We start from the raw sequence: 25,562 nt of genomic DNA, 5'->3' as shown, positions 1-25,562 counted from the left end.
GGACCACTTGAGGAATGCCAGGGTCGCAAGGCTCGAAGGATTATGTCGGTTAGGCTTGAGGGTGGCGGCGATCGGGCGACTACGGAGGGGAGCAGCAAGCAGAGGAGACTGGGTCTGATTCATGTATGGAGAAGACGTCTCGGAAGCCTTGCCAGCTTCATCAATGCGAGGTCTCGTGTCCTCCTCACTATTCGCAGAAGGGTACGACGTCGACGACTACCCATTGGGGCTCTTTGATCTTGCACGAGAAAGAGTAGAAGCTCTGTTTGAATGTATTCATGACACGACAGGCTGTTGCCGGGGCCTACGGTGTCCTCGTACTTCAACATAGGTTGACCTCGTCCTAAAGGGAACTTTTACCGACCGCCATAACATGTGCATCTGCACCACAATTGCACCTCACTACTGTCGCGCCATAACTACTGTCGAAGTCCTCCACATTCCCATCACACCCAAAGCCTACCCATTCAACACCACCATGCCGAAGCAGAAGAAAATCAAGGACAAGACTCCGCGGCCGTGCAACAAGTTGACCTGCGTGGCATACCACAAGGACATCGATGAGACACTCCAGAGTCTGAGCCAAGAAGTCGCACTGTGGCGAGCCAAGTTCCTTCATGAGGAAGCCGCACGCGCTGTCGACTGCAACACGATCGCTACCTTACGCGCCGAGCTTGCAACATTACGACCACCATTGGTAGCCGAAGGTCAGGCAGGGCCACGGGTGGTGATCGCCATGAATTTTGCCCCAGGCACGACTGCCGCCGACATTGATTCCGTTATGAGGCACACAAGCATCAACGATAACGGCCAGCAGGGTCTCATCTCCTGCCACATCATCTCCACACAGCCCGTCGTCATTGCCGAGCTTATCGTCACCGAGCGTACCATTGCCGACCGATTAGTTTCCACCTACGACAATCAACTCGCTGATGGCCGCTACCTTAAGCTATACCTTTCTCGCCAGACTGAATTACCACTCACAACTGTCGCTAGTACCATCCTGGACAGCCTTCGAGCTGGCAAACAAGACCAAGAAGTCACTCACACCAAACGCCTAGTCTCGCCGATACCCCCTGTTGTCACCTCTCGAGAGACCTTCGCACTTCCCTTGCACCCAGCTCATCGCTTTCCTGGTCCTGAAGTTGGCCCTGATGACGTCGACCTAAAGATGTCCACTCGACCATATCCACTCCACGCAGACGAGGAGGCACTGATCGAGTTCTCGGATGCAAGTGATGATGGTGGCGAAGACAACAGAGATAGGTTGAGCGTTCAGGATTTCGGGTCGGAATCAGCGTGCTTGCGTTCTTTCACAAACAATGCTGGAAGTCCTCGACGCACGAAGAGACGGGATAGTCAGGCACGGTACACGATACCTGCCAAGGTCTTCCCTATCGAAACGGGCGACACGGCGAAAAACGAGACCATCAATGACACTGTACAGCACCCGCAGATCAGCTTTGGTGCCGGCGAAGCGTCAGCACTCACATCATCAGACAACGAAGCTCCACGAGTCTCAAGTAACAAAGAATCCTCTCTGCAAGGAGGCGACAATGGAAAGGCTCTAGCAGCTCCAGTATTGAGCGAGACCGAGCTGCACGAGCTTCGCGCGCTGAACGCTCTATGCCGAATCCACCCCTCCGACACCGAGGCGGACATAGCCCGCAAGTTCAGCCTGCGTCGCCCTGGAGCTTCGACCTCGCGCTTCTACGAGTTGAGAGACAAGCAGCGGCGGTATTGGGCTGCTGCCACAGATACCGGTGGAGGGGTTCCTGGATGGCATAATGTTTTCAACTGACCAGTGGAACGCTACGGATGAGGCCCTCTGTGTACTGTGTACTGAGGAAAGCATTCACGATATTGCCGAACCAGCGGATGCAGCTTCAGCATTTAGGTCGACACATCCTGCGTTGCAGGCTTAATGTAGTGGTAGATGAAGCCAGAACAGCCTGAGCCTGAGTAGACAATCCACCCTTGTCGGCACGGCTATCGAGATACATGTAGTCATCAGCGTGACTTACGATCTGCTAATCAGTGCTGCCATTGCCACCCCTTCATCCTCCGCCATCATCTCCACTGCGCTGCGCTCCCTCCAAGTCACTCACGTATGCATACCCACCCAAATCCATCCTCCCCTCTACTTCGGTCATCGTTTGTGGCACACTCCTCGGAATCTCCCTCACACCCTCTCGCTGCCACCCCTGCGGCTGCTGCTCAAACGGACGGCGACTCGACGCGAAGTAGCTCTTCTCCGTCATTGGCGGCGCCCACGTAACCTGCTTCGTGTTGTCCTCCATTGCACTAGCACCACTTCCAACCTCCTCTAATCCTTCGAAATCATGGGCACTTGCGTACTGGTATTCTTCGACTGGCAGTGGCGTATCGAGGTCCGCCCAGTTGCCAGTCCAAGCCCGCTCGAGCACCTCGGCCGCAGCGACCCGTTGAGACGGTGTAGCAAGATAGTCCACAGGCAGGTTGATGTGCCGGATGTGAGTGTTGGGGTTGGGTATGTTCGATGGGTCGCCGGCTTTGCGGCGTTCGGCCATGCCTTTGGACCTTGTCTGGGCCGCTGTGCCGGCTGTGGCTCCATTCGTGGGTTGGAGAACGATCTCGCCATTGTCCTTGTTGTGTACCGGACAGACGCGAGAGCCTGGCATCTTGCACTGGGAGCTGATGGCGGATTCGGGTTGGCAGGCCTCGTGCAGGGCGCACTTTCGGCAGATCAAGCCGTCAGGGGTGCGCCGAGCGCCGAGGATGAAGAGGTAGTGCGTGCATGTTCCGCGGTTGCGACATTTCTGTTTGCAGGAAAATTGCTGGTACAGAATGTCTGGAAGCATGATGTCGAGGGCTTGAGAGGTCAGGGCAGGGGATCTGAGGTGAAAGAGGGTGGCTTGTGGGCTAGCGTGGAAGGGGTGGTAGACCTTCGTGCCGTTGGGGAGCTTGTGTATGGCACTTTCGAGGGCTGGGACAAGGTAGGTTGTGCCGGCTTCGTCGTCGAGTTTTCTGATGTGCGCTTTGGCGTGAAGGCTTACTGATGCGGTTGGCCGAGGGAGATCTAATTGCGAGGAACTATAGTACGTCTGCGGAGGTGCAGGCTGGGTCACGGTTGGAGGGTTTTCGTACGTCTCAAGAGGCACCCGTCCCTGTTCTTGGATCGTCTCGGCCTTCATCCTCGCTGGTGAAGACACCGAAGCATAGCTAGAAGAGCTTGTGCGGAGGGCATCTCGGAGCGTCCAGCTCGAGAGTGGGGAGGAAGGGCGTAGACGTTTGCGATCCGGCCGAGGAGTGGTGGGCGAGGAGGTTGCCATCGCGTCTGGTCGAGGTGCTGACACGATCTGATCCACAACCTTGGTTAGCTGTAGCAGCTTTATGCTTATCGAGGAGGTCTCCAAGTCGGTTTCCATCGGACCTCCACTGGAATGCTGCCAAAGGCTGCTTTGTCTGCCCTCAAGTAGTGTGTTGTGGTGATGTAGGGGCCTTGCCAGTGCGATATCACTTGCATCTTCACCAACACACTTCCAGAGTACAGACAAAGGTGATAGTAGCCCATATCTCCGCGTTGCTGTTCACAACAAGTTCAATTGAATTGACCAGTGTGATTCCAGCGTAGTTATTTTCTGACCATGCGCACTTATTCTTTGTGTTCTGCTCTTGATTAACTTTGCCGTACACCACATTCAACATGTCGAACAACGAAGACGTGAACAACGGTGAAAATAGTTCTGCGAGAGAGGAAACACCTACCGCAATCGTTAACGGCGTTGAGGGTACAAACTGCATCAAACAGTGCGGCTCGTGTGCTTCATTCCGTACAGCAACACCAGACTCGACTCTCGGCTGTCCACTTGAGCAGGCTCCAAGACCGCTTACCATCGATCCGGCACTTCGATACAGAAATTCCCAAGAAGATCCCTTCATGGTCGCCATGCAAGAGCAGCGAAAATATCACCAGAGGTTCGAAGAAGACTTCCAACGCCTAATAGACAGCCAAGAGTCTGCGAAAGCTTCACAGGAGATGGCCGCTACCGCTGAGTCGAAGCCTGAGGTGAGTAGGGACGGAATCGTGTGTCTTGCTTATTTTGCTGACCTGGAAACAGCACGCCGATGATCCTAATGAGATGTCCTGGGCACCTGTACTAGACAAGGTGCGTGCTCAGGCCAAACGTCGAAGCGGAAGTACTGACAGAGTTTGCAGACCCAACTTCAAAGCCTGCTCGAGGAACCAAAGGACTCCCGAGCTGTGTTCCTCACAAAAGTCAAGGGCATGTCTGTCAGCGAAAAGTCATCCGGCTTGATCAAAGACGTTCTCAAGGGTCTGGCTATCGGTACAGTCGTTGTGGTGATCATCATGGCCGTCGGATACCTTACGCTTGCGAAGAACTGCCAGTTCCGGCCTGGTCAGAATGAGCGCGCTGGTGATTACCTAGAGTGTGAGCATGGCTTCGCGATCGAGCGACACCTGATGGTGAAGTTCTCCAGCATACTCGGCCTCACACGCTCTACGGACGAATGAGTGCAACAAATATCGAATACTACTCATCATGGGGTTCTCGGCGGTGGGGCGGGTGCTAAGTGCCTGTCATCCTTTTAGATGAGCCTCACTCGAGTTTCAGTGCGAAAGACAGACACCTCGTGGACTTCTTGGTCAGGGGGGGCGTTGTAGGGAGAACACCCGGTACATTCAGTCACAATCTACCTAGGTAGTGGAGCAAGGTCGACGCCCGAGATCTGTTGTGATTGGATGGCGGAGTGGCGGAGTGCAACTGCGTCACGTCGGTGTCAACCTCAGGCAGCTTCCAAACGACCACAATCACCACTGCTCTTTCCACACCATATATCTCATCACTTTTGCTGCACTGAAGCGTCGATGCAACTCGACTCTCACCGCAGACGATCATCATACAGCAGGCCTGTATTCGCCCCTCTGTCGTCCCATAACCCATTGCACACCATGAAGTACCTCCCAAGGGCCCTCTTGACTCCTCCCACCGTCAACTTTGCGGCTCCTGATCCAGCTGCTCATCCAGCCATCGGTGCGCTCGACGCCTACCAGATCAACCGCCGCAAGTGGCTATATCAGCTGCGTCGACAGACTCGTTCGCTAGTCCTGCTCTTCGCTACGCTGGAGACAGTCTGGCGTGGATCTGCGAACATCGTTTCTGGCAAGAGCTACAATGCAGAGATCGATCATGGCTTCGTGTATAGCATTGGATACTTCCTCTCGTGGGTCTTTAGCTGCTTCTTCGCCGTCATCTATGCAAGTTTATTTGAGGTAACATATGACACCACACACCCCTGTGGGACTGTGGCTAACAGAGATCTAGTGGTGGCTGCCTCTGCCGTCTGCTCAACCGGCCGCTGGATTACGTGACGATGCGTCTCACTCGACTGCACAGGCCTTCGGAGAATGGCTGCAAAAGGCCGACATGATTATTCTGCCAGTTGCTATTGGAATGACCCTGGCCGTTTGGGGTGGATTGGTCGTTATGGCTCTCTTGGACGTCGGCAACACTCGCTTAAAGTACACGTCCAAGTTCCGCTCTGTCCTGATTGTTCTTACCTCAGTCGCCTGGACCTTGGGCTTCGGTTACTACAGCCTCGAGCTTCTCTCACGCTACGGCTTCAGCAACGGAGATGACATGGTTCCGCTCGCCCGTGTTCGTTGGGAGATGGATGCTTGGGTCTTGACCCCTATTGCCGTCAACATCGGCATGGCAATTGGCACCGCATTTGTCGGCAGGTTCGAGCGCAAACGCATCGCCGTCGTCGACGCACGAAACCATGTCGAGGAGCAACTCATGGGACAAGCTGTACTCGACGAAAAGGCTTAGGCGGCGGCCGCCGAGTCTGTCATCACCGACCGCCCTTGCCTCCTCTGTTCAGTCTTCATCCGGGCTGTGCCTATCACTGAGCTAGTCGTGCCTTGCGCTCAGCAAGCGAGGAGGCGTAGTCATGCAGGGCGGCCTCTGCATGATGTACGCTGACGTGCTCGTCTCCTAGTTTTCTCGCTGGACAGGGCTGAAACGAAGCAAGAGGAATGCATGACGTCTTGGGTGACGCAACGGATTATGCTTGCCAGGGCGGGCTTCATCGTCATGCTGAGACGTAGTCTTTAGAAGCATATTCATATCAGGCGACGGGTTAGTCAGAGCTATCGAATCAACCATCCATACCTCACTAAATCACATTCTTCAACTCCTGCCCAGCCCTAAACCGCCTCAAGTTCTCCGCAATCAGGCCCTCCGCTCCCTGCGGCCTTCCACCAGCAGCATGCGGACTGACAACCACGTTCTCGATCCCCCAGAACCTATGCCCCTCCGGCAGCGGCTCCTTCTCGAATACGTCCAGCGCCGCACCTCCAATCCTCCCCTGCTCAACCGCATCCGCCAGTGCATCCTCATCAATAGACGTGCCTCGCCCCACATTCACCACCCAAGCGTGCTTCGGCAGCAACTTCAACCGCTCCGCATTCAGCGCGTGCTTCGTCGCATCACTCCCCGGTAGAATCATGACCAACGCATCCGTCTTCGGCAGCAAATCCTTCAGCGCATCCTCCCCATACACCTCCACCCCATCCACGATCCTCTTGCTCCTCGCCACCCCGGTCACCTTCGCCCCCAATGCCGTCAGTAGTGGCGCCAGCGTCCGCGCAATATTCCCAAACCCCCACACCACCACATTTGCATCTCTCAAAGTGGTGAAGCTGTCCTTCGGACGATCCGGTTGCGGACCGCCCAAGTGACCCGGCCATTTGCCCTTGAGTTGGTGGTCGCGCATGGAGTGCAGCTTGCGGGCGGAGAGGAGGAGGAGGGCCATGGTGTGTTCGGCGACGGTGTGGTCGTGCAGGCCGCTGCCGGTTGTGATGGTGGTGGTGGAGGGCGAGAAGCCGGCGGAGAGGACGTCGTTGGGGCCTGCGGCGAGGGATTGGATCCATTTGAGTTGCTTTAGATTTGAGGCGGCGTGCTTGAGGTTGTCTGGAGAGTTTGTCCAGGTGACTAGGACTTCGGCGTCGGCGTGCTCGTCTGGGATTTGCTTTTTGACATCGTATGGGACGAGGTCGACGGCTGTGAGGAGGAGGTTTGGTTATTAGCATTGGATGTGTACGTAGTGGGCGGTGCATCTTGGGACGGCCATGTGCGAGCACGTCCTCGAGAATCGCCTTTCCTTACTGTCACAAAGCATCAAGATTACTTACAGAATCCCTCCAACAGTTTTGGGTCCAGCACCAGTGACGTAGGGTAGAGGAGCTTCATCTTGTGCTTTTGTCCGCTGACTGGATATAGATGCAAGAGTGTCGAGGAGAGACGTGAGTGAGCCAGTGTGTAGACAGGCGATGGCAGAGCTTTGATAATTTACAGAAATATGCTCGGCGAAAAGATTTCCCCAGAACACTTATTAAAGGGTATATGCAAGGTCGTTTCAAACGCTCAGAATGCCGACATATGCCGCGATGTCGCAACGCTTCAGTTGAAGATCGTGGGGTTGATGTGGGGTTGGAGTGAAAGCGGCTATTGACTCTGGGCAGTAATTTTTTGATAGCCGATGGTGCCGCCGGTTGAGCTCACGACGCAACAGGAACTTTCACTTGCGACCATGTCGTTCTCTTTCGGCTTCTCAGGCGACGACATAGAAGGTGGCGAGCATGAGGACGTTGACCAGGATCCGGAAACGAATAGGAATGACGTGTCGGAAAAGCAGGACGTTGTCGCTCAGCCAAGGGTACACACGCTGAAAGAACTACTAACCAGCCTCCCATCTCAGATCACCTACAACAGCCTTCGTCTTCCAGCTCTAGCCAATGGATTCCCCAACTCTCCTCCACTCAACGTCCTCCGCCGGTCCTTGGTCGACATCCGCGCACAGCTCATGGCGGAAGCATCCGAAGCCAACGACAACGACCACCTGATCGAAAATCTCAATGCAGGTGATCTGTCGAAGGTACGTACGAGGGCGGCTTCAAGACTTGGGAATGCGCGCTCGATCTTGCGTCCTACTTGCTGCTCGACCTCAATCAGCATGCGCAACTGTCGAATGAGCCCACTCATGTGATTGAACTTGGCGCGGGATCTGCAATCCCAAGTCTGACGGTGTTGAAGCTCAGGCCAAAGGCCGGCCCAAAGCTTCATCTCACGCTCGCAGACTATAACGCGGACGTGCTGAAGCTGTGTACTGCGCCAAATACTTTTCTGCACCTTTGCCCGCCGAAGGATGCTCCACAGAGGGGAGCTCTTAACCTGGGGCATGAGTATGACTATGATCTCGAAGAGGTTCAGCCACAACTTAATGGCATAGAAGATGTCTTGGCTGAGCAGCATCTGAGTGTCGACTTTGTCTCAGGCGGGTGGGGCAAGCAATTCGTCGATCTTGTGACCTCGCTCGAACCCTCGAACTCGGGTTCTGATGCCCAGCTAAAGAGGCTCATCCTCGCTACTGAAACCATATACAGCCCTGACACACTTCCAGTGTTCACTTCGACCCTTTTGTCACTCCTCCGTCAAGCTCGTAGCGGAAGCAGAGCACTGGTCGCGGCGAAGCAGATTTATTTCGGCGTCGGCGGTGGGGTGGCAGAGTTCGAGCGAGAGCTGAAGACTCAGGATGCGAACGCGCAGCTGAAATCAGTATGGCAGTGTCCATACAAGGACACGGTTGGCCGAGTGATCTTGGAGGTGACTTTACCGCAAGGACCGTGACGATCGAGCACTTCGAAGGCACAGTCGGGAATATTCAGGCAGCAGAAAGGCAACCAGCTACCCACAAATTCTTCATGATATGTACAGGACCATCGTCGATCGAGCATCGGTATTTGAGGAAGTATCTGTTCACAAGAAATGTGGCTGATGCACACTCTGAGCCCTACGCAGATTGTTCCATTAGGTTCTGATCCGTGTGAGTTTGGGAACATGGGGAGAAGAAGAAAAGCTCTTACCTTGTCAAGCCACCTCCTGCGGAGATAGGCTCGCTCATCACCGAAGGTCCTCCTGTCAAGTTGGCAACGAATTCCTGGTATCTGAAGACATCGCCGCCGTTCCGCTTCGCCGCTGGCGTACTGTTGATTCCACGGACACCGGATATGCCTGTGGTGTTGCGTCCTAGGATCCGCCGACCCGTGTATCCTTCAAGCGCGCGATCAATGTCCCTCTCCACAAGCCTCTGCTCGCCTGGATCCGGGAGCGTAGTCATGAGTGCTGTCTTGAGCTCGGCCACATCTATCTGTCCAGAGTCGTCGTCATCGAAAGCCGAAAACGCGTTGAGCAGTTCCTGTGGCGGTGATAGCGCTGCCAGAAGCGACGCAAGCTGGTTGAGATATTGTGGTAACGAAATTTGCTGAGGCTGGCCTGAAGGGAAGAATTGTGCGAGATTCGACTCTTGGATGCCGAGAGAGGACAATGTCTCCTGGATGGATGCTGGCGTGATGCTTCCGCTCGTGTTCGAGTCCAGCACGGAGAAGGACTCTCGCAGGTTGTGTAACAGGGCGGGTGGTAGCTGGATAGCGGATCTGCTTGGCCCAATGTTGACGGCGGTGGCGTGGCCCTCGCAGTGGTCCGAGTAAAGTCGTTGGATCTTGAAATTGGCCGATTCATTGATTCCGAGTGTGATGATCCAGGTTTCGGAACTTCTGGTAGACGCCTCGTGCTGGGCGATGGTGGAGGCTCCGTCTGTGCTCTCATAAACGTGGACTGACCACCATTTGACTTGGTGGGTGTGCTTATGATATCGTCCTCATCCTCTTCTTCTGACACCGTATACGACTGCTTAAGTTTCGAAGGGGACGTCATGGGGGACGCTCCTCTCTGTGACGGCGGTGTTGTTGCTCGATCTCTAGTCGATGTAGGAGATGATGGCGAGGCAGGTCTGCGGAAGGGAGAGGAACGAGGTGAATTGCGAAAAGTCGACTGTTGCTATCGTCAGCCACCATACGCTCACATCGCTGGGCGAAACCTTACCATGATTGCAATTTGCTGATCTCACGAGGTAGGTGCGAGTAGTGATCGATCGTTCCTGACGACCAACGCAAGGCGTTTGTTGCGCTAGAAGAACGTCCTGCTGAGCAGTTTGGGGAGAGCGCGGTGACGACTTCCTGCAATACACTTCCCACGCAAGTTGTGTTTCCGAACATTAGCGTGCAGCTGCAGCGTGGTTCTGATGTTTCCCTGTGTTGATGGGGCTCTTTCCGACGGTTGCTCCGACGACACGACTGCGGGAGGCCGGTTAGATCCGTCGCTGATCAGCGCTTAGACTAAAGCTTAAAATACCAGAATCAGGGGCGGGGAAAGAAGTTGGATGCAGGGGTCTGGCTCTCATGAGCCTGCGACGGCGGGCTGATCACGACGACCCAATACTCTTGCTGAACGCATCCTCTCTTCCATATACTGTCTACGACCGGGTGCCTGAGTGTGTAAGATCGAGGATCTTGTGGACCTAAGCAGAGCGCTCATTATAACTTGGTCGCAACTCTACTAGGAAGCGCTCGACTGCGGCCGCCCGTCCGCCAGACACAGCAGGAGATGTTGCGCCTTCGGTAGCGTACGACTGCGCAACGTACGACCAAGATGGCGGAAACCATGCCCTACCGTCCGACGGTGAATGCGCCCTTTGCTGAGAGGCCTTCTTCCTTGGGGTCAAATGGAGGATCGAAGTCTTCAACCTTCTCACAGCCCTCCCACCACAAAGTCTCTTCTCAGAGTTCACTGGTTCCTCCCTCACCCAGAGAATCACAAAGGACGTCTCAGCGGACTTCTGGCCGCGAGTATGTCAGGCCTGCTAAGCGGCTTAAGTCGCAGTATCCCCTAGACTCCCCCGAACCCCATGTCGAGTACATCCTAGTCGCATCCTTTGACATAGATCGTGGACCGATCATGGAACACCAGTTTCCTGGAGCCATAAGCCCAGACGAAAACATGCTGGCGGAGTTGATGCTGCCAGACCAGACACACATGCGCCAGCAAGACTGGACAATGTTCTTTCTGCACAAAGATGCTGGCGTCAGTGAAGAAGAACTGGCCGAGAGAGAGGCGACCAGGAGACGGCGCGAGAGCCGGAGAGCCGCGAGAGCAGCTGCCCGCACGAGTGGACAGGTTGTCCAAGACCAAAGTGAGGACGACGACGATAGTGACGATGACAGCATCAGCGAGACACCACCGTTGATGTATGTGCTCAATCTAGTCAACACCAAGCAGGATGCGACAGTCAAGAGAGGTGCGGTTGTAAAGGCAATGGCCATATGTACAAGGCACTCATTCTTGCACATATATAAGCCCTTGCTTCTACTGGCTCTCGAAGACTACATGAAATCGCCCAACCTGGACACTCTGGAATTGCTGTACAACGCACTCAACTCCATGGACGCGTCCCTCATGCCCAGGTTGTCGAAAGCTGAGCGCCATATTTTGCAATCTACGGACTCCAAGGAGATGTTTGTAGAAAAATTTGAGCAGATGGTTATTCAGCGGCAGGAGGAAGACGCCTCCGAGAACCACTTGCCCGAATCGCCCACAAGATCAAACGGTTACTCGGTGCCACGGGACACCCACGAACTCGAGACTAAGATCACCTTCCATGGAGTGCCCATACCTGTTAAGATCCCGACGGCTCTGTCACCAGAGACAGTAGGGGACTTCTCTCTGATCAAATTGGTCCAGACTTTTGGCACACCACATCAGACTCAGCCACAGCCCTTTGCTCTGCATCCCCATCTCACATCTTCAGGGGCGTATACACATCCAATACTGGTCCTCATCAATGCCATGCTGACGCAAAAGCGAGTAATCTTCCTCGGACACAACATGCCTTCTGGAGATGTGGCCGAAGCTGTACTCGCAGCCTGCGCGTTGGCTTCTGGAGGAGTCCTGTCGGGATTCACACGCCATGCCTTCCCATACACTGATCTGACAAAGATCGATGAATTGCTGAAGGTCCCCGGCTTCATCGCAGGAGTGACCAACCCAGCCTTCTCATATCATCCGGAGTGGTGGGATCTTCTCTGCGATCTGCCAACCGGGCGAATGAAGATCTCATCGAGCATTGAGGCTGCCCCGGTCACCGAGGGATCGACCTTTTTCCATCACACCACTGCTACATTGAACTTGGGTAAAGATGCCGCAGCTGATCCGACGGGGGATACTCTATTCATGGAAGAGATCAATCGAGCGATCGTGCAAAGACACGGTGAACCCATCTTGCGTGCACGTTTCCGCGCATACATCACTAAGTTCACACGGGTTGCTGCAGCGTTTGAAGAAGTCGTCTACGGCGCCAGCGCCCTCAATGTTGTACCTGCAGAGGAGAACGAGAAATCCAGATCTTCCGCCTCGCGACCAGGCTCTTCGCGGACGACAAGCAAGAGCTTTCGCGGTCATGGCTACGTTTGGCCCAGCGAAGAAGCCAAGACTCGCGAATTAGCAGCATCAGCAGCAAGAATAGAAGGCTGGCGTAATACGCGGTCATATTACTCCTTCATCTCCGACCTCGCCAATCATCTCAAGATATCAAGTTCACCGACAACAGATGTCAGCCTCGACAAAGCCTTCACAGCTCCACCGTCAAGACCGTATCTTGACATCTATCACTCCCTGTCAAAGCTGAGAGTCCTCAGACTGACAGCAAAAGAAGCTGGAGCCATCTACCTTGCTCTTGAAGCCCACTGCACGGATTATGCGAGCATTCTCGAACTGCTGGAGCTGACACCTATGTCGGAAGCAGGTCTGTTCTACGTAGCACTTGGATTGTGGCATGAAGACGTGCGGGTACGTGAAGCTGTAGCGGTACTATTGGAGAGGGTGCGAAGTCACCCAGCAGGCAAGGTATTTTACAAGAGATTAGGTGGGTGGACTTTATCAGGCCACTCGCGGGCATTGAAAGAGATGGAGAGGAGAGCGGAGGCGGCAAGCCAGGACTCCATGGATGTGTTGGGGCCGCTGAATGGCGAGGCCGTCAGGATGAGCTGATTGCGATGGAGTAAGATCGAGTTGGGGATGAGGTGTGCCGTGAAGGACGGAGCGACCGCCGTGATGTGGACAGCAGGAACCAACACGGAGTGATCGTGCATCTGCCTGTTCCTTCGTACGTGCCTTCATTCATGAGCCAACGCCTCACTCATGTTGACAATTGGCCAGCCGCGCATGCTTTCTGTTCCCAGCCCTCCATCAGAGTGTTCGTAGCCACAACTGCCGTTAGCGATACGAGGCTTATGCTCTGCCGAACTGGAAGAACTGCGGAAGCCTTGACGAGATTTCGAAGATATCATACGATGGAACGGTTCGCATTATATCCTCAACCAGTAGTCATCTGACTATCGCTGTTGACGAACAAGCCACACCAGATAGCCCACTGCGGCGTTGTATGCATGGTCAGATAACTTTGATTAGCCAGATCGTGCAAAGCCGCACCATGAGGGCGGAAAGGTGCCAAGGCCGTTGAATCCAATTTCGATTGTGGGTGGAGATGTTTGCCTATTATTTTCTCTCATCTCCTTGTTCATGGAAAACTATCAAAGACTATCGAACCATGGCTTGATGCAGCAGGCCCCTATCTACAGTGCTTCGCAGAGCTCACGTTATCTCCAGACTCCAGAGGCCTCGATCGATAGTCATGAGCTCTATGCTGAGACATTGCACTCCGGGAGTTTGGAGCTGACACGCGAACGGCCACGTTTTTCGCATAATGTTCAGGAGACCTGGGCGTGCTCGCTAGCTACCGCTATCGTGGTCTGGAACTCGTTCGCTGCTTCAACTGTCGAGCAGCTTATGAGAAGTTGCAAGCCTCGATGTTGACTGCTGACGGGCCAAACGCAGATTCACGAGCACATAAAGAACAGTTTATCCAACGGGCAAGCCACGATGACCTAGATAACAACCACGCAATCTTGAAGTTCTTCTCCAGCGCCCTACCAAATCCTAGGTTTGGGAGAGCGCTAGGCGGCGAGGCGCCCGTGGCGTAAAGGCCGCGACGCCCGGAATGTCAAAAATGGAGAACCGAACACGCACCCGTGGCACCCCTGTCCAGGCATGGCTTGGGTTCCGAGCTCCATTCAGGTCTCTTTGGCTGGTGGATGGACCCGTGGCGCCCGCTAGTTGCCATCCATCGCGCAAAGCGGAAACTAACATTTGCCTTGCCCGTTCTATCGAGACGACAACCTAACGACTGGTAAGCGAATAGTGCAGAGATTGTTTGGCGAAATCAGATCGTATGCTTTTCGATTACTTTGTGTTGAAGGGAGTGGCCTTAGTGGTCGCTTGTTCGCAAAAAGATGTGTCTACAGTTGAAATGGTCTGTGAGTCGCTAATATAGTAGAAGGATCTGCATTCCATTCTACCCGTTGTCATCTTTTGACGTGCACGTTCGCTCGTCGTTTCAGCGGGAGATCAACAGAGAAGATCAACAGATCGTCTTGCAGGGATATTCGAGTACGAGGTACTCCGCGTGGTCTCGACCTCAAGATCAACGAACACTCAACAAAAGCATACAATGTGTTAGCAGTCAGACCTGCTCACAAAGACTCTCACCCAAGTCACTCGTTTAACAACAATCACACTCGTTACAAAGGGAGCACCAGTGCAAGAGCTCAGGCCTTTCGAAAACAGCCATTCGTTTGCCGGATTTGTGCTCGAGATATACGACACTCCAGACTGCGGGAACAGTCGCAGCCCTCACTCATTCAACCACCATGCATATTCAGAGACCACCACCAGGCCGGAGGCGCCTCCTCACCTCTATAATACTGTCGATATCAGCATTAATGCTGCTCGGCACTCCCACAAGAGCACAAAGGACAGAAGACCACCTTAATCAACGAGACCTGTTCAGCGAATATGCTTCCCGCGGCGAGATCCATATCGACACTGCACTCTTGCACAGACGAGCCGACTCCTCGTCCTCAGCTACCTCATTCTCAGATTCGAGAACTTCAGCTGTAGCATCGTCAACGGCCGCTGCCGCGCCTTCCTCAATACCTACAGACACTCCCGCAGCCCTTCCAGTACCCTTCGATACCTTCTCCGCCGCCAACTTCACCGCCACCTCATGTCCCGATTTCTTCAACACATTCCTCGGCAACTCAACGCTGAGGCAATGTGCTCCAGTCTCCCTTCTTCTCCAAAACAGCGCCTCCTTCATCACCGCTCAACGATCGCCCTCTACCCTCCGTTACCTACTCGACACCGCCTGCGGAGCACCCATATCCATCTGTGCAGCCACATTGACGGACATCGCCCGCCAACTCACCTCCGACGCGCACTGCGGCGCCGACTTCCGCGCCCGACAGCCCCTGGTCATTCAAGCATACAACGGCTTGGTGAGCTACGAGCCCGTCGCAACAGCAACGTGCCTCACTACGCCTTCAGACGCATACAACGAGACAAGTGCCCCCGTCAGCCCCTCCACGTCAGGTGAGGACGACACGAAGAACCAGTACTGCTTCCTCTCCGCGCTCTCCAACAAGCAGAACCCCTCAGATCCGTTTCCATACTATACTGGGATTGGGATGAACCTACCTCAGGTCGCCCGGCCGACATGCAACGGCTGTTTGAAGCAGGCGATGAGCATCTTTGCGAAGTGGGCGGTCCGATATGAGCAGCCGCTTGCGGAGACGTATCTGGACTGTGCTGGAATTGTCAATGGGGTGTGTGGGAGTGGGTTTGCGGATGCGAATGTCAAGGCAGGGAGTGTTAATGACGCGCAGGGAAGCACGCAGCTGAAGAACAGTGCGGATACGAGTGGTGCTGTGGTAGGTGTGAGAGGGTGGTCGAGGGGAATGGTCTCGCTGACTGCTGTTGTTGTTGGTGTACTTGCGGCTTTGGTGTGATGATGGTACCAGACGGCCGTGTGGCCATGTCGGAAAAATGTTACGAAGGTTACGATCATTCTGATACTACTTTTTGTACTTTATGTAGATATGCCATGGTTCTTCCACTTCCACAGACCACTCTTGGGGCCACACATGGTTCAGTGTATACGGATATGGTGATCATCTTCAAGGTCAATTTCGCAATCGCCGTGTAGCAGAGCAGAAAAAGCCGAAAGTGCTTGGGGTCGACGCGGTGCCTGCCACAATTTTACAAGTTCACTGCACGGCAAGATCTAGTCATCCGGTCTGCGATAGACCTCCGGACGTTATTTTCTCTGCACCCGTGCCCGGCCAAGTAAGCATTGTGCTGCACCACGCACCAACGCGTCTGCCTGCTCGACCTCGGGAGGTAAACTACTTTGCAGATATTGCACGCTCATAGCTGTACAGAAGCTCAAAACGGTGAGGTCTGCCTGCAATGTCGAATGTTGACGATCATTGCAAGCGAGTCACGATGACGGCTTTTCTGCCCTATGGCAGAAGCAGCGGGTTCTTTTGGGACTTTGGCCAAGTACGGCACTTTCGTTCGTAACACTTGCTAACACGAAGCCCCCCTGTCCATGAGTTGGCGGTGTACAACCGGGTCAGCGCAGGACATCTATTGAGGCGAAGAGACGCACACCGAGGCCACACGTTTCCTGGTGTTTATAATGTTGGAGCCAGCGCCGCACTCCCGAGCTTCCTCTGGGAAGTCAACTGGGGCCGACGCGGCTGTCACGGCGCGTCGCTGTGCTTCTGCAACGCCTACCATGCACAAGAGAGCGAGTGCCGTAAGGCAGGGACGCGAGATTAATGCAATGTTGTCTACAGCTGAGTAGCCGCCAGCAGAGACACCCATTCCACCTCAAACACACCTTCATCTGGCCAGCCGAATCGGAGGGAGTGTATGCAGTCGGACACCCTTGAGACCGCGACCACCCGGAGGCACGAATGGCAAACACAACAATTGTCACCCAGACTCACCATTATGCCGCATCACATGACCACGAGACTCAAGGCGAGTAAACGATTCTCACACAACGCGATTGATTTGGGCACCCAGACCGTTCGCCTATTCCGGATTCTGCAACAGACAGGCGTTGTTTCCCTGCAGTTGTGGCACCAGGAATTCGACGGGCGGCATACAGCACTGTCCTATGTCTGGGGTCCCATCGATCCGTCCCACCACATCCTAGTCAACGGCAGACCTTTTCATATTCGCCAAAACCTTTACGATTTCCTGGTCTTGATGAGAGATCAAGGACGATCAGATGCTTTCTTTGTCGATGCGATCTGCATCAACCAAGAAAGCGATTCAGAGAAAAACCATCAAGTCCGGCAGATGTGGCGCATGTATGCAGAAGCCCGACAGGTTTGTTTCTGGCTCGGCTCTGGCACCAGTATCGCAAAGCTTACAGACATGTCGTTATTGACGTGGTGGAAGCCATCTCCCGAGGAGCAGGATAAATTGGGTAGACTCGTCAAAGAAGTCCTTTACTGTGATTTCTGGTCAAGGACATGGATTGTTCAAGAAGTCCTACTCGGTCATCATCATGGCAAAATCATGTACGGCACTGAGAGTCACGATTTCGTGGAATTTGCGCCGGCCCTTGAATCGGCCAGGGAAGCTACAGAGGTCGGTCGTTCGCCAGCCTGGCAACTGCTTGGGAGCGATCTTCTCGTACCGCATAGAACTCGAGAGGGGCAGCACCCTGCAGTCGGACCGCCCCAACCACTTCGCCATCATGCGGCAGCTAGAACTGCAGGCGATAGCTGGCTGTCCAATCTTCTCTCGATACTGGACGGGATCTTCGACCGTACGGCATGCAGCGATAGGCGTGACCGCATCTTTGTACCTATGAGTCTGCTCGGAGGTGCAGCAACCTCGATGGTTGACTACAGTCTGTCTGCCTCACAGCTCTATCTCAGACTACTGAGTAGATGGGTCGAAGGAGAATTTACTGGTGCCGCTACAGCAACTATAGAGGCTTTCGTTCAGGCCGAGCGAGTTCTTCGTCGGACCTTGGGGCTTGAGAACGCGAGTCCTTCGCGCTTGTGGAAGATGGCTGACAAAGCCAATCAGGATTGGTCTGTGGCTCTACGATTCGAGGCTATCGCTAAAGTGGATTCTATATTAGAGGTTTTCCACATGCTGTGCGTATCACCGCAAACGAGCGACCGTATCAGAATGGCTCGAGCATTTGCGAGATGTCATTGCGAGATCTGTGGACCAGAGGATCAACATTGTGACAACTTAGGGAAACTGGTGCTCTTCTCCCCAGGCGATGGGAAAGGGTATGGTCCCCATCTCCTTGTCTCTGAAAATTGCCCGGGCATCCACTCAATTGCTTATGGCGCTCTGCTTCCTGTCAAATACGACGCCAATGTAGCCGACAACAGGCATCCTCTGAAAATTATCAGACTCGCCGGCCTTCGATCCATCGATACGACTGCCTTACAGGGTGCGTTCCAATTCGAAAGTGGCTCCCACAGCTCTCCTGGACATTTTGACGGTCTCTTCTTTGACCTGAAGGCCCGCCCCTCTGAGATACTCAAGCTGCTGTGGTACAACCTCGGACTGCATGTTATCGAGCCTCCGGAGTCAGGGGAAATTCGCTGCGATTTGCTCACACAACCTGGCAAGAAATGTTCGACGAAAGGTCAGGCTGAGAACGACCTGGAGAATTAACGAGTCTTAGAAATCTCGTCGGCCACCGCATCATAGATGGCCATATGGCGCTCACAGCTGCTCAGAGCGCCTACAATGGTCGCTTCCGGGTTTTGCGACGTCGAGGTCAGCTAAGGAATGGTGTTCTTGGTGCGATCGGACAAAGATGGCTGCATTGGCCGCTAATGTGCGACTGTGGACGGAGATTTTATCACACTCAGGCAGAGGTCTGAGTTCTGTTCCGATACTGCCATCGCTTAGTCGAGGAGCTCGGACTGCCGCAGAGACCAAAAATACTTCTACTCTCACTTCGATCTCACCTCCAACACTATCGTATCAGTCACTGATAGCATGTGGCTCTTCACGCCCGTGACTGCTGTACGCTTCTGAACTACTTCTACAATTCTTCTTCCTGCACAGACTCAAGTTTTCGTTCCAGATATTCATCGCACAAAGTCATTCGTCCTGAGGAAGAGCTATCATCCGAAGCGAGATGTCGGTGCAGAAGTCGTCGATACTGCCTTTTCGCACAATGGGTGAGTCTGATAGCGGAACTGAGTCAAGTCGCATACCTCAAGCTTCCGACGTCAACTCCCATGCTATGTCCAATGTGAGCAACTCAGACCTCGAGCACCTACGGACAGCTCACCGGGCACTGTCGCATATGTCTGGTTCATCCTTCAAGATCATGAGTACGGACAGCGTCCACGACTCGGCCTTTGCCTTGCGATTTGCGAAGTCTCCGTCCACCTCTGAAAGCGTCTCCCAAGACACGAACACAAATGAGGTGAACGGCGAGAGAGGCAACGGCGGCAGTCACAAATTCGTCGTGAATGTCGAAGGGAACAACGAACCGATTGAAGGTTCCCGTATAAGCCTGGAAAATCAGTTCGATTTCAACGGTCCCGGCTATATCTTCAGTGGATTTCATGGCGCTACGTTCCCACGAGTCACAAAGATTGAGCTGTGGCTACATCAAGGCGAAGTGAGTAATATCAGTGCTCTTGTCATCAGACCGCGAGGCTTTCCCGAGCCCTTAGCTATCCACACTGGCTTCGGCAGCACTGCCAACCACTCATGCGTCGTCGAAGTGGCGCGTCCGCTCTGCGGTGACAATATGGCTGAAGTGCTCCTCGAGCCGCGAAGGGGAAACGTCGAGAGCATACAAAGCAAGCGTGCTACTGGACGATGCGTTGCGAGACTGCTGATCTTCGATGATAGCCTTGACCTGTAAGTGATCTGTACTATACCAGATTCGCAGCCTCCACTGACTTCTAATAGCAAAGGACCTAGCGATATCAGAATCTGCGTCAAAAAGGAAGCTCCATTGCAGAGCGTCATATCACAGGTCTACGTCAGAGACTTGGTTGGTGTCCGGCCCACCTGCGAAGATGGCTCAGATGTCAGTCTCATGCTTGGCACAAACAACAAATGGCACAAAATCCAATTGCGTGCTCCGTCTGGTAAAGACACAACAGCTATGCCTCTGTCGGACTCCGGAGGACCCCGGGCCTGTGGCATCGTCACCGAGCACGAAACCGAGACATCCATAGCATGCCACCATTGCGAGAGAATCTCATGGGATCCAGTGATTGAATGGGATCATAAGCTCGCTGTTGGACCGATATGTCCTCACGCAGACAATGGTAGCAGTGGCGGCGGTGGGCGTGATGGTGATGATCTTCACGGAGACGGTGACCACGACGACAGTCGCTGCAAGGGCAAGACTTTCATCGATGCAGGAGATGCTAAAGACAACGACTATAGGCCGATGCCCGGCTCCCAGATCTACCTCGACGGGCGCATGATGAATCGGGCCAGGTCTACGATGCCAGTCGTGCCTTAGAGAGCAATCAGTCGCAAGCTCTTGGCAAGCGGAAGCGGACATCTCCTCAGTCGCTCGCCTCGGCCGATGGGCACGCAAGCGTAAGTGAGGAGGATGCGCGCAGCAGATATGGTGCATTCAAGTACAGACGCATCAACGAGTACCAGATGAGGGAGTTGATCGCAGGCGCACCACTTCCTCGCATGAGATGATGCTCACGCACTGTCTTGCCGGGTGGCGGATCTGCCACATGGAATTCAATAGAGGCCTCCGAGTGCTACTGCTTAGGACAGCAGCGAGTTCCTACGTCGACTGCTTTCAACTCTGACCCGTTACAGCCAACATAGCGAGGGCGAGTATGAATGTCGCACGAGAAACCAGAGGTGTGGTTTGAGGTACAGCGGAAAAAGAATCCGACCCAGAGACTGCCAATGCCAAGCCCAATGAGCCAGCTCCGGGCCGAAATTAGAAACTTGCTCTCATGAGCACATTTAATCTCAGACTTCTAGACCCCAGCCTCATGGCCTCATTGAACATAGCCACCTGAGACGTGCCTGAAGTCCGCTCAAACGTGCTCAGTGATTTCCTTGCTGGTATTTTGGCATGTCTGGAGGCAGGAAGATCGTGATGACGGAGTGGCAGGTAGGTTGGCCGTGGCTGCTTCGTCGTACTTATATTCCGTGCCTGCCGTTGTAGAATGAGGACCTTCAAGTTCGAGGACAGTACGCGCACAAATTTGCTGGCTCGCAGATCAAACATCGAGCAAACATCCATCCATCTGTATACATTGACTACATCAAAGGTCAATTGCACTTTCAGAGCACCTGTACAACAGGAACCACGAAGAGTAACGGCCCTGGCCAACAGCCCGACTTGCATCACTCCCGCGAGTCTGCTGTCCTTTGTTCTCGAGCCTCAACCCAAACGGCACCAGACTCAATAACAACATTTAACCATCCAATCGGACAGAGTCTTCCAAAGTGTAACGACAGTTATTCGTTGAATCCGCCAACGCAACCTGCAATAACCTCAAAACCACGTGCCCGCCATGTGCGGACAAGGCTGCGTCTCCCGTACCCGCACGGTCGACTCCGGCTCGCTGATGGCTATCATCCACCCCGCAGGACATGGAACCGAGGATCAGCGATTCTCCGGTGCCACGCTGCGGCTACACAATCCGCTCCTTATCTCATCGCCGACAGTCTCGACACTTTCTTTTTCGGGCTCGAGTGGACGAAACAGCCGAGCAGCCTCGCCATGTGGAAGCGAGATATCGTCACTGAGCTCGTCTTCTTCCTCCGTGGCCAGCACGCTGCACGTCCGGATCCACCAGAGCACGACTGCTTCGCCGGTCCTACATGCTTTCAGTGTGAACTCAACGGACGGCGCAGACGAAGTCACCAGTTGTACGCTGCCTCAACGGCTGGAGCTGTCTGTCGGCGGAAATGGAGTTGTAGGGCGGGCAGTCAGTGTGCTTCACGGCGGGGACGGGCAGATTTTGGGGCAGGGTGTTGTTGGGTATGGGTCTTGAATGTTCAAAGATGGTGTCCTTTGTGTTCTGAAGCGTTGGCGTTTTGGCTAGTGTTGCTCATCATATCTTTAGCATCAGTCGTTCTCGGGTAGCACAGACCGAGAAGAGAAATCCTCATGTCATTATTCCGATCAAAACTCAGAGCGATCCTCACCACGACATGGTCAACAGTGCAGAAAATTGTAGATCTGCAATGCCCAGACGTTCCCATACACCTTTGCCTCCATAATTCTGGTCAGCTGCCTCTATTATTTCCGCCTGGGCCTGTAAGTACAAATATTTACACCTCCGAAAAATTGTCAGTCAATCCACCTTCACATGTCACTACATTTTCAGCAGCATAGTGTCAACGGCAAACACATCATGCGAGACCTGGGCTGTGGTTCATCTCACGGCCTGAGCTGATGTTCCTCGTACGGAGATCCCAGTTCAAATCTGGGTGCTGTTGCATCTTTTCCCTTTCTTTTCGCATTGACCCGAGTCTAGAGCAGCGGAACAAGACAGGCATGAGTGGCCGCGGCCTTAAGAAGTTAAGCTCAAACTGCAGGTGAAGTGATACCGTTGAGTTGAGTGCATATATACATTATCGCCCCCATCAGATCAAATACCCCATCCACCCCCTCTCACCCATGAACTCATCAAAGACCTCCATCTCGCCCCGCCCAAACTGCAACTCGCTCCAATCAATGTTATAATTCTGCGCGTTGTACGCTGCGTTGAGATCGCTTGACATCCCCTGCTGCTGCGGGTTCAGGGTTTGTGTGAGTTGTTGCGGGGTGGGCAGCATTTGGGATTGATGCTGTGAGAAGGCGGAGGACCAGGCGCTGGAGGGGAATCCGCCGCCAAGAATGCCGCCGCTGGCGCCGTTGTTGGAGACATTGTTGTTGGTGGGGTCGAGTTGAGAGGCGGGCATGCTGGAGGTGCCAATTAGCGGTTGAGATTGTTGTGTTTGTTGTTGCTGCTGCCGTTGTTGTTGGGAGAGGCTATTTTGGCGAGAGGTCGACGGGCCACTGAAGCTTTGAGCGCCGACCATGGCGATGTTGGGGCCGTTGAGAGAGCCGCTGTTGTCTCTACCATCGTTGTTGTCGACCAAGTCGATCACCCGATCAGGCAGACCCTCGGGCGGAAGACTGTAGCCTTGTTGAATGTCTTTCATTATGTTATTGGCGTCTTTCTTCTGAGCTTCATTGGCGGTTGGGTGAATGACGCCCCACACGTCGTTCTCCTCTGGGTCCACGTTAGGTGCATGCTTATGTTGGAACCAGTGCCGCAGCTTGTGCATGACATATACGAATGCTTCGGCTGGTGGGCAGCGCCCATCGGCAGAGACTTCCTGAAGGCGGTGGATGAAGGAATCGAGATACCACTCGACTTTCAGGTTCGGCGTGAAGATCGAGCCGAATTTGCTGTCGGGTGCGTGAAGGACGCCATGCAACTTGATGAGCGCGACGGCTGCGTAAGTGTTCCAGACGATGCCGAGATTGGAGATGCTGCGGGCGACCTGGATCGGGAGCGCAAGGTAGTTGTCGAGAACTTGGTGGCATGCGTCGAGGCACTTCGAGAGGGCATCGATGTGGCGCGTGGTGACAAATGAGCCGCTGTCGAACTTGTGTGCACCTCGTGTGATAGGATCGAGGTCCATGCTCTTGTCCATACCATCGGGGTCGGGTCGGAAATCGTCGACGTTGTGGTCGTGGTGGATGGCGATCTCGTGGAGGTAGAGGTTTAGCGAAGCGGCCATATGTTGAGAGATGTGCTTGTTGATGGTGGAGGGTACGGTTTCAGGCCACGATGCGAGCTGCTTCTCGAAAGCTTTCAGCTGGTACTGGGTAGCAGTGTCACCGAACGATATGGTGCTGCTTGGGTCGTCCATGTTGAAGACGACAGATATTTCTTCTGCCATGCGCTGAGACTGCACCATGGCGCACAACCAGCGATCTTTATCAACGGACTCAGGCGACTTGAGAAAAAAATCGCAGGACTCCTCGAGATAGGGTGTCCAGCGTACAAGGGAGGGATGCCGCAGAAGGATGGAGACGTTAGAGGCGAAGTAGTAGCAGGCAAGCCATGTCCGTCGGATCTCTGCCTCCTCAACGCTATCTCGATCGAGCTTCTTGTAGCGCTTGCCCATGCCAAGATCGAGACACATCACGATGGCGGAATGGATGAGTTGATTGAAGGTCAGATCCTTGGCATACTTCGAACGACTGTAGCAGCTGGTGTGCACGAGAATAGCTTGGACAATCTCAAGAGACTTCTCACCCAGGAAGAGAATGCGTTCGGAGAGCTGTCGTGTGAGCTCGACTGTCAAATTTTGGTGTAGCTCTGGTTTAACACTCGGAGAAGCGACCACAAGTATCGCCAGAAAAAGCATTGGTCGAGCAGTCCGGACATCTTGCGCGAAGATGGTTGGTGGAAATGCCAGGAGTGGGAAGTGTGGCAGCATGTCGGAAACATAGTAGTCAAAGATCCTCGTCGCAGATGCTATATCAAGCAGTCCGCGATCGATGATATCGACGTAGGGTTCCTCGGCATCCTTGCTGGCCAGGATTTTGTTCCATTTCGAGCAGCCCCAATCGAGGTCGCCTTGCTCGAATGTGACCTCCTTCCGGGCAACTAAATCACGATCGTACTGATTCAACCGTTCTAGATCGCGGTTTGGATCTGAAGTAGCTGATGTATTCGTGGGCGGATCCCGACTAGCAGTGGGAGAGTTGCTCTTGGGAGGTGTCGGATTCGCCTGTTGCTGACTTATCAAAGCATCGGTTAATGCGTTGATCTTCTTCTCTAGCTCGGCGACTTTGTGGACTGTCTTCTGTCGTTTGCGCGCAGGACCAGGCATTACACACTCCCGGTTGACCTTGGAGCAGCCAAGACATGCTTCCTGGCCTTCAACAGGCAGACACCGGATCTTCATGTTGCGGCAAGCAATACATGCGCGGGCACGTTTGGGCCGTTTTGCGGGCTTTCCAGGTCCTCCGGCTTCATCAGCTGAGCCATCGTCTTCTGGCTGAGAATCGTTCTCATTTTGCTGTGCATCCCTGGCTTCCTGAAGCGCGTTCCGCAATGACGAAAGAGACTCTTCGGTCGCCTGGCCAGGCGCCGGAATAGACGGTCTCGACTGTGGAGATATCACCGACATTCTGTATGAACCGCCGCGACTGCAGCGATGCAGCGTCTGTTGTTGTCGATTAAAGAAGTGCTGCTTCGATGGGACTATGCAGAGATCTGGTGATCATCGTCATGTCGCGAAGCCACTACTTCTCGCGCCGAGTGTGGTCATTGAGTCAGCATTGGAAACCCTAATGTCGCCAAGCCAGATAGAGCGGGACGCAGCAGTGATCATCGTGAAACAACCGGGGGGTTAGAGTTATATGCGATGCTTTGCCCTATCGCTTTATTGCCCGTCTGCTTTGGAATGAATGGGCAAGAGACAAATGCTGCACCTGAAGCCGAACTAAAGATATCAGAGCTACTCGCAAGGTGCGTAGCACGTGGCCTTGGTATGCGAGGACAAGATTCAATGGTGAAGAACGCGACCGTGGTTGGAAGTAGCTGGAGCCATGAATCTACAAATGTCTAAAACTATGCTCAGCAGTGATAACGTTGACAGCTCGAGACTTTTTAATTTGCTTGCTCTGGCATCAAAGTTGCGACAGAGCCGTGGCCATGCACGCAAGGGCAAATAATGCGTTTCTCTGGATGTTCTGGGAGG

The 25,562-nt window shown here is 54.0% G+C and overlaps 12 protein-coding genes across 12 annotated transcripts; 8 read left to right on the top strand and 4 right to left on the bottom strand.

Annotated features, from left to right (window-relative positions):
* Window positions 1-478: 478 nt before the first annotated feature.
* On the top strand, window positions 479-1,801 carry AB675_2814 (uncharacterized protein; the record flags this gene model as incomplete). The annotated part of the gene is made up of 1 exon (XM_018142815.1): window positions 479-1,801. The coding sequence occupies one exon, from the start codon at window positions 479-481 to the stop codon at window positions 1,799-1,801; it is 1,323 nt and encodes a 440-aa protein (XP_018005047.1).
* A 256-nt stretch (window positions 1,802-2,057) lies between these two features.
* Window positions 2,058-3,311, bottom strand: AB675_2813 (uncharacterized protein; the record flags this gene model as incomplete). Its single annotated transcript, XM_018142814.1, has 1 exon — window positions 2,058-3,311. One exon carries the CDS (start codon window positions 3,309-3,311, stop codon window positions 2,058-2,060), a length of 1,254 nt encoding a protein of 417 aa, XP_018005122.1.
* A 374-nt stretch (window positions 3,312-3,685) lies between these two features.
* On the top strand, window positions 3,686-4,516 carry AB675_2812 (uncharacterized protein; the record flags this gene model as incomplete). Its single annotated transcript, XM_018142813.1, has 3 exons — window positions 3,686-4,048; window positions 4,101-4,148; window positions 4,199-4,516. 3 exons carry the CDS (start codon window positions 3,686-3,688, stop codon window positions 4,514-4,516), a joined length of 729 nt encoding a protein of 242 aa, XP_018004762.1.
* A 438-nt stretch (window positions 4,517-4,954) lies between these two features.
* Window positions 4,955-5,834, top strand: AB675_2811 (uncharacterized protein; the record flags this gene model as incomplete). The annotated part of the gene is made up of 2 exons (XM_018142812.1): window positions 4,955-5,275; window positions 5,328-5,834. 2 exons carry the CDS (start codon window positions 4,955-4,957, stop codon window positions 5,832-5,834), a joined length of 828 nt encoding a protein of 275 aa, XP_018004976.1.
* A 346-nt stretch (window positions 5,835-6,180) lies between these two features.
* Window positions 6,181-7,256, bottom strand: AB675_2810 (D-2-hydroxyacid dehydrogenase; the record flags this gene model as incomplete). Its single annotated transcript, XM_018142811.1, has 2 exons — window positions 6,181-7,067; window positions 7,199-7,256. 2 exons carry the CDS (start codon window positions 7,254-7,256, stop codon window positions 6,181-6,183), a joined length of 945 nt encoding a protein of 314 aa, XP_018005201.1.
* Window positions 7,257-7,596: 340 nt separating this feature from the next.
* Window positions 7,597-8,693, top strand: AB675_2809 (Histidine protein methyltransferase 1; the record flags this gene model as incomplete). Its single annotated transcript, XM_018142809.1, has 2 exons — window positions 7,597-7,941; window positions 8,019-8,693. The coding sequence occupies 2 exons, from the start codon at window positions 7,597-7,599 to the stop codon at window positions 8,691-8,693; spliced, it is 1,020 nt and encodes a 339-aa protein (XP_018005004.1).
* A 232-nt stretch (window positions 8,694-8,925) lies between these two features.
* AB675_2808 (Myosin regulatory light chain 1) lies at window positions 8,926-9,779 on the bottom strand (the record flags this gene model as incomplete). Its single annotated transcript, XM_018142808.1, has 2 exons — window positions 8,926-9,659; window positions 9,686-9,779. The coding sequence occupies 2 exons, from the start codon at window positions 9,777-9,779 to the stop codon at window positions 8,926-8,928; spliced, it is 828 nt and encodes a 275-aa protein (XP_018005335.1).
* Window positions 9,780-10,553: 774 nt separating this feature from the next.
* AB675_2807 (Protein mesA) lies at window positions 10,554-12,947 on the top strand (the record flags this gene model as incomplete). The annotated part of the gene is made up of 1 exon (XM_018142807.1): window positions 10,554-12,947. The coding sequence occupies one exon, from the start codon at window positions 10,554-10,556 to the stop codon at window positions 12,945-12,947; it is 2,394 nt and encodes a 797-aa protein (XP_018005111.1).
* Window positions 12,948-14,665: 1,718 nt separating this feature from the next.
* AB675_2806 (uncharacterized protein) lies at window positions 14,666-15,802 on the top strand (the record flags this gene model as incomplete). Its single annotated transcript, XM_018142806.1, has 1 exon — window positions 14,666-15,802. One exon carries the CDS (start codon window positions 14,666-14,668, stop codon window positions 15,800-15,802), a length of 1,137 nt encoding a protein of 378 aa, XP_018004883.1.
* A 1,009-nt stretch (window positions 15,803-16,811) lies between these two features.
* AB675_2805 (uncharacterized protein) lies at window positions 16,812-18,512 on the top strand (the record flags this gene model as incomplete). Its single annotated transcript, XM_018142805.1, has 1 exon — window positions 16,812-18,512. One exon carries the CDS (start codon window positions 16,812-16,814, stop codon window positions 18,510-18,512), a length of 1,701 nt encoding a protein of 566 aa, XP_018005255.1.
* Window positions 18,513-19,023: 511 nt separating this feature from the next.
* Window positions 19,024-20,337, top strand: AB675_2804 (uncharacterized protein; the record flags this gene model as incomplete). Its single annotated transcript, XM_018142804.1, has 2 exons — window positions 19,024-19,721; window positions 19,773-20,337. 2 exons carry the CDS (start codon window positions 19,024-19,026, stop codon window positions 20,335-20,337), a joined length of 1,263 nt encoding a protein of 420 aa, XP_018005033.1.
* A 2,105-nt stretch (window positions 20,338-22,442) lies between these two features.
* On the bottom strand, window positions 22,443-24,989 carry AB675_2803 (Transcriptional regulator WAR1; the record flags this gene model as incomplete). The annotated part of the gene is made up of 1 exon (XM_018142803.1): window positions 22,443-24,989. One exon carries the CDS (start codon window positions 24,987-24,989, stop codon window positions 22,443-22,445), a length of 2,547 nt encoding a protein of 848 aa, XP_018004813.1.
* Between the last annotated feature and the right edge of the window lie 573 nt (window positions 24,990-25,562).

Source organism: Cyphellophora attinorum (genome assembly GCF_001299255.1).
Source record: "Cyphellophora attinorum strain CBS 131958 chromosome Unknown Contig2, whole genome shotgun sequence".
Lineage (NCBI taxonomy): Eukaryota > Fungi > Ascomycota > Eurotiomycetes > Chaetothyriales > Cyphellophoraceae > Cyphellophora > Cyphellophora attinorum.
The sequence above is the reverse complement of the archived record's forward strand: the minus strand, read 5'-3'. Positions and strand labels throughout refer to the sequence as shown.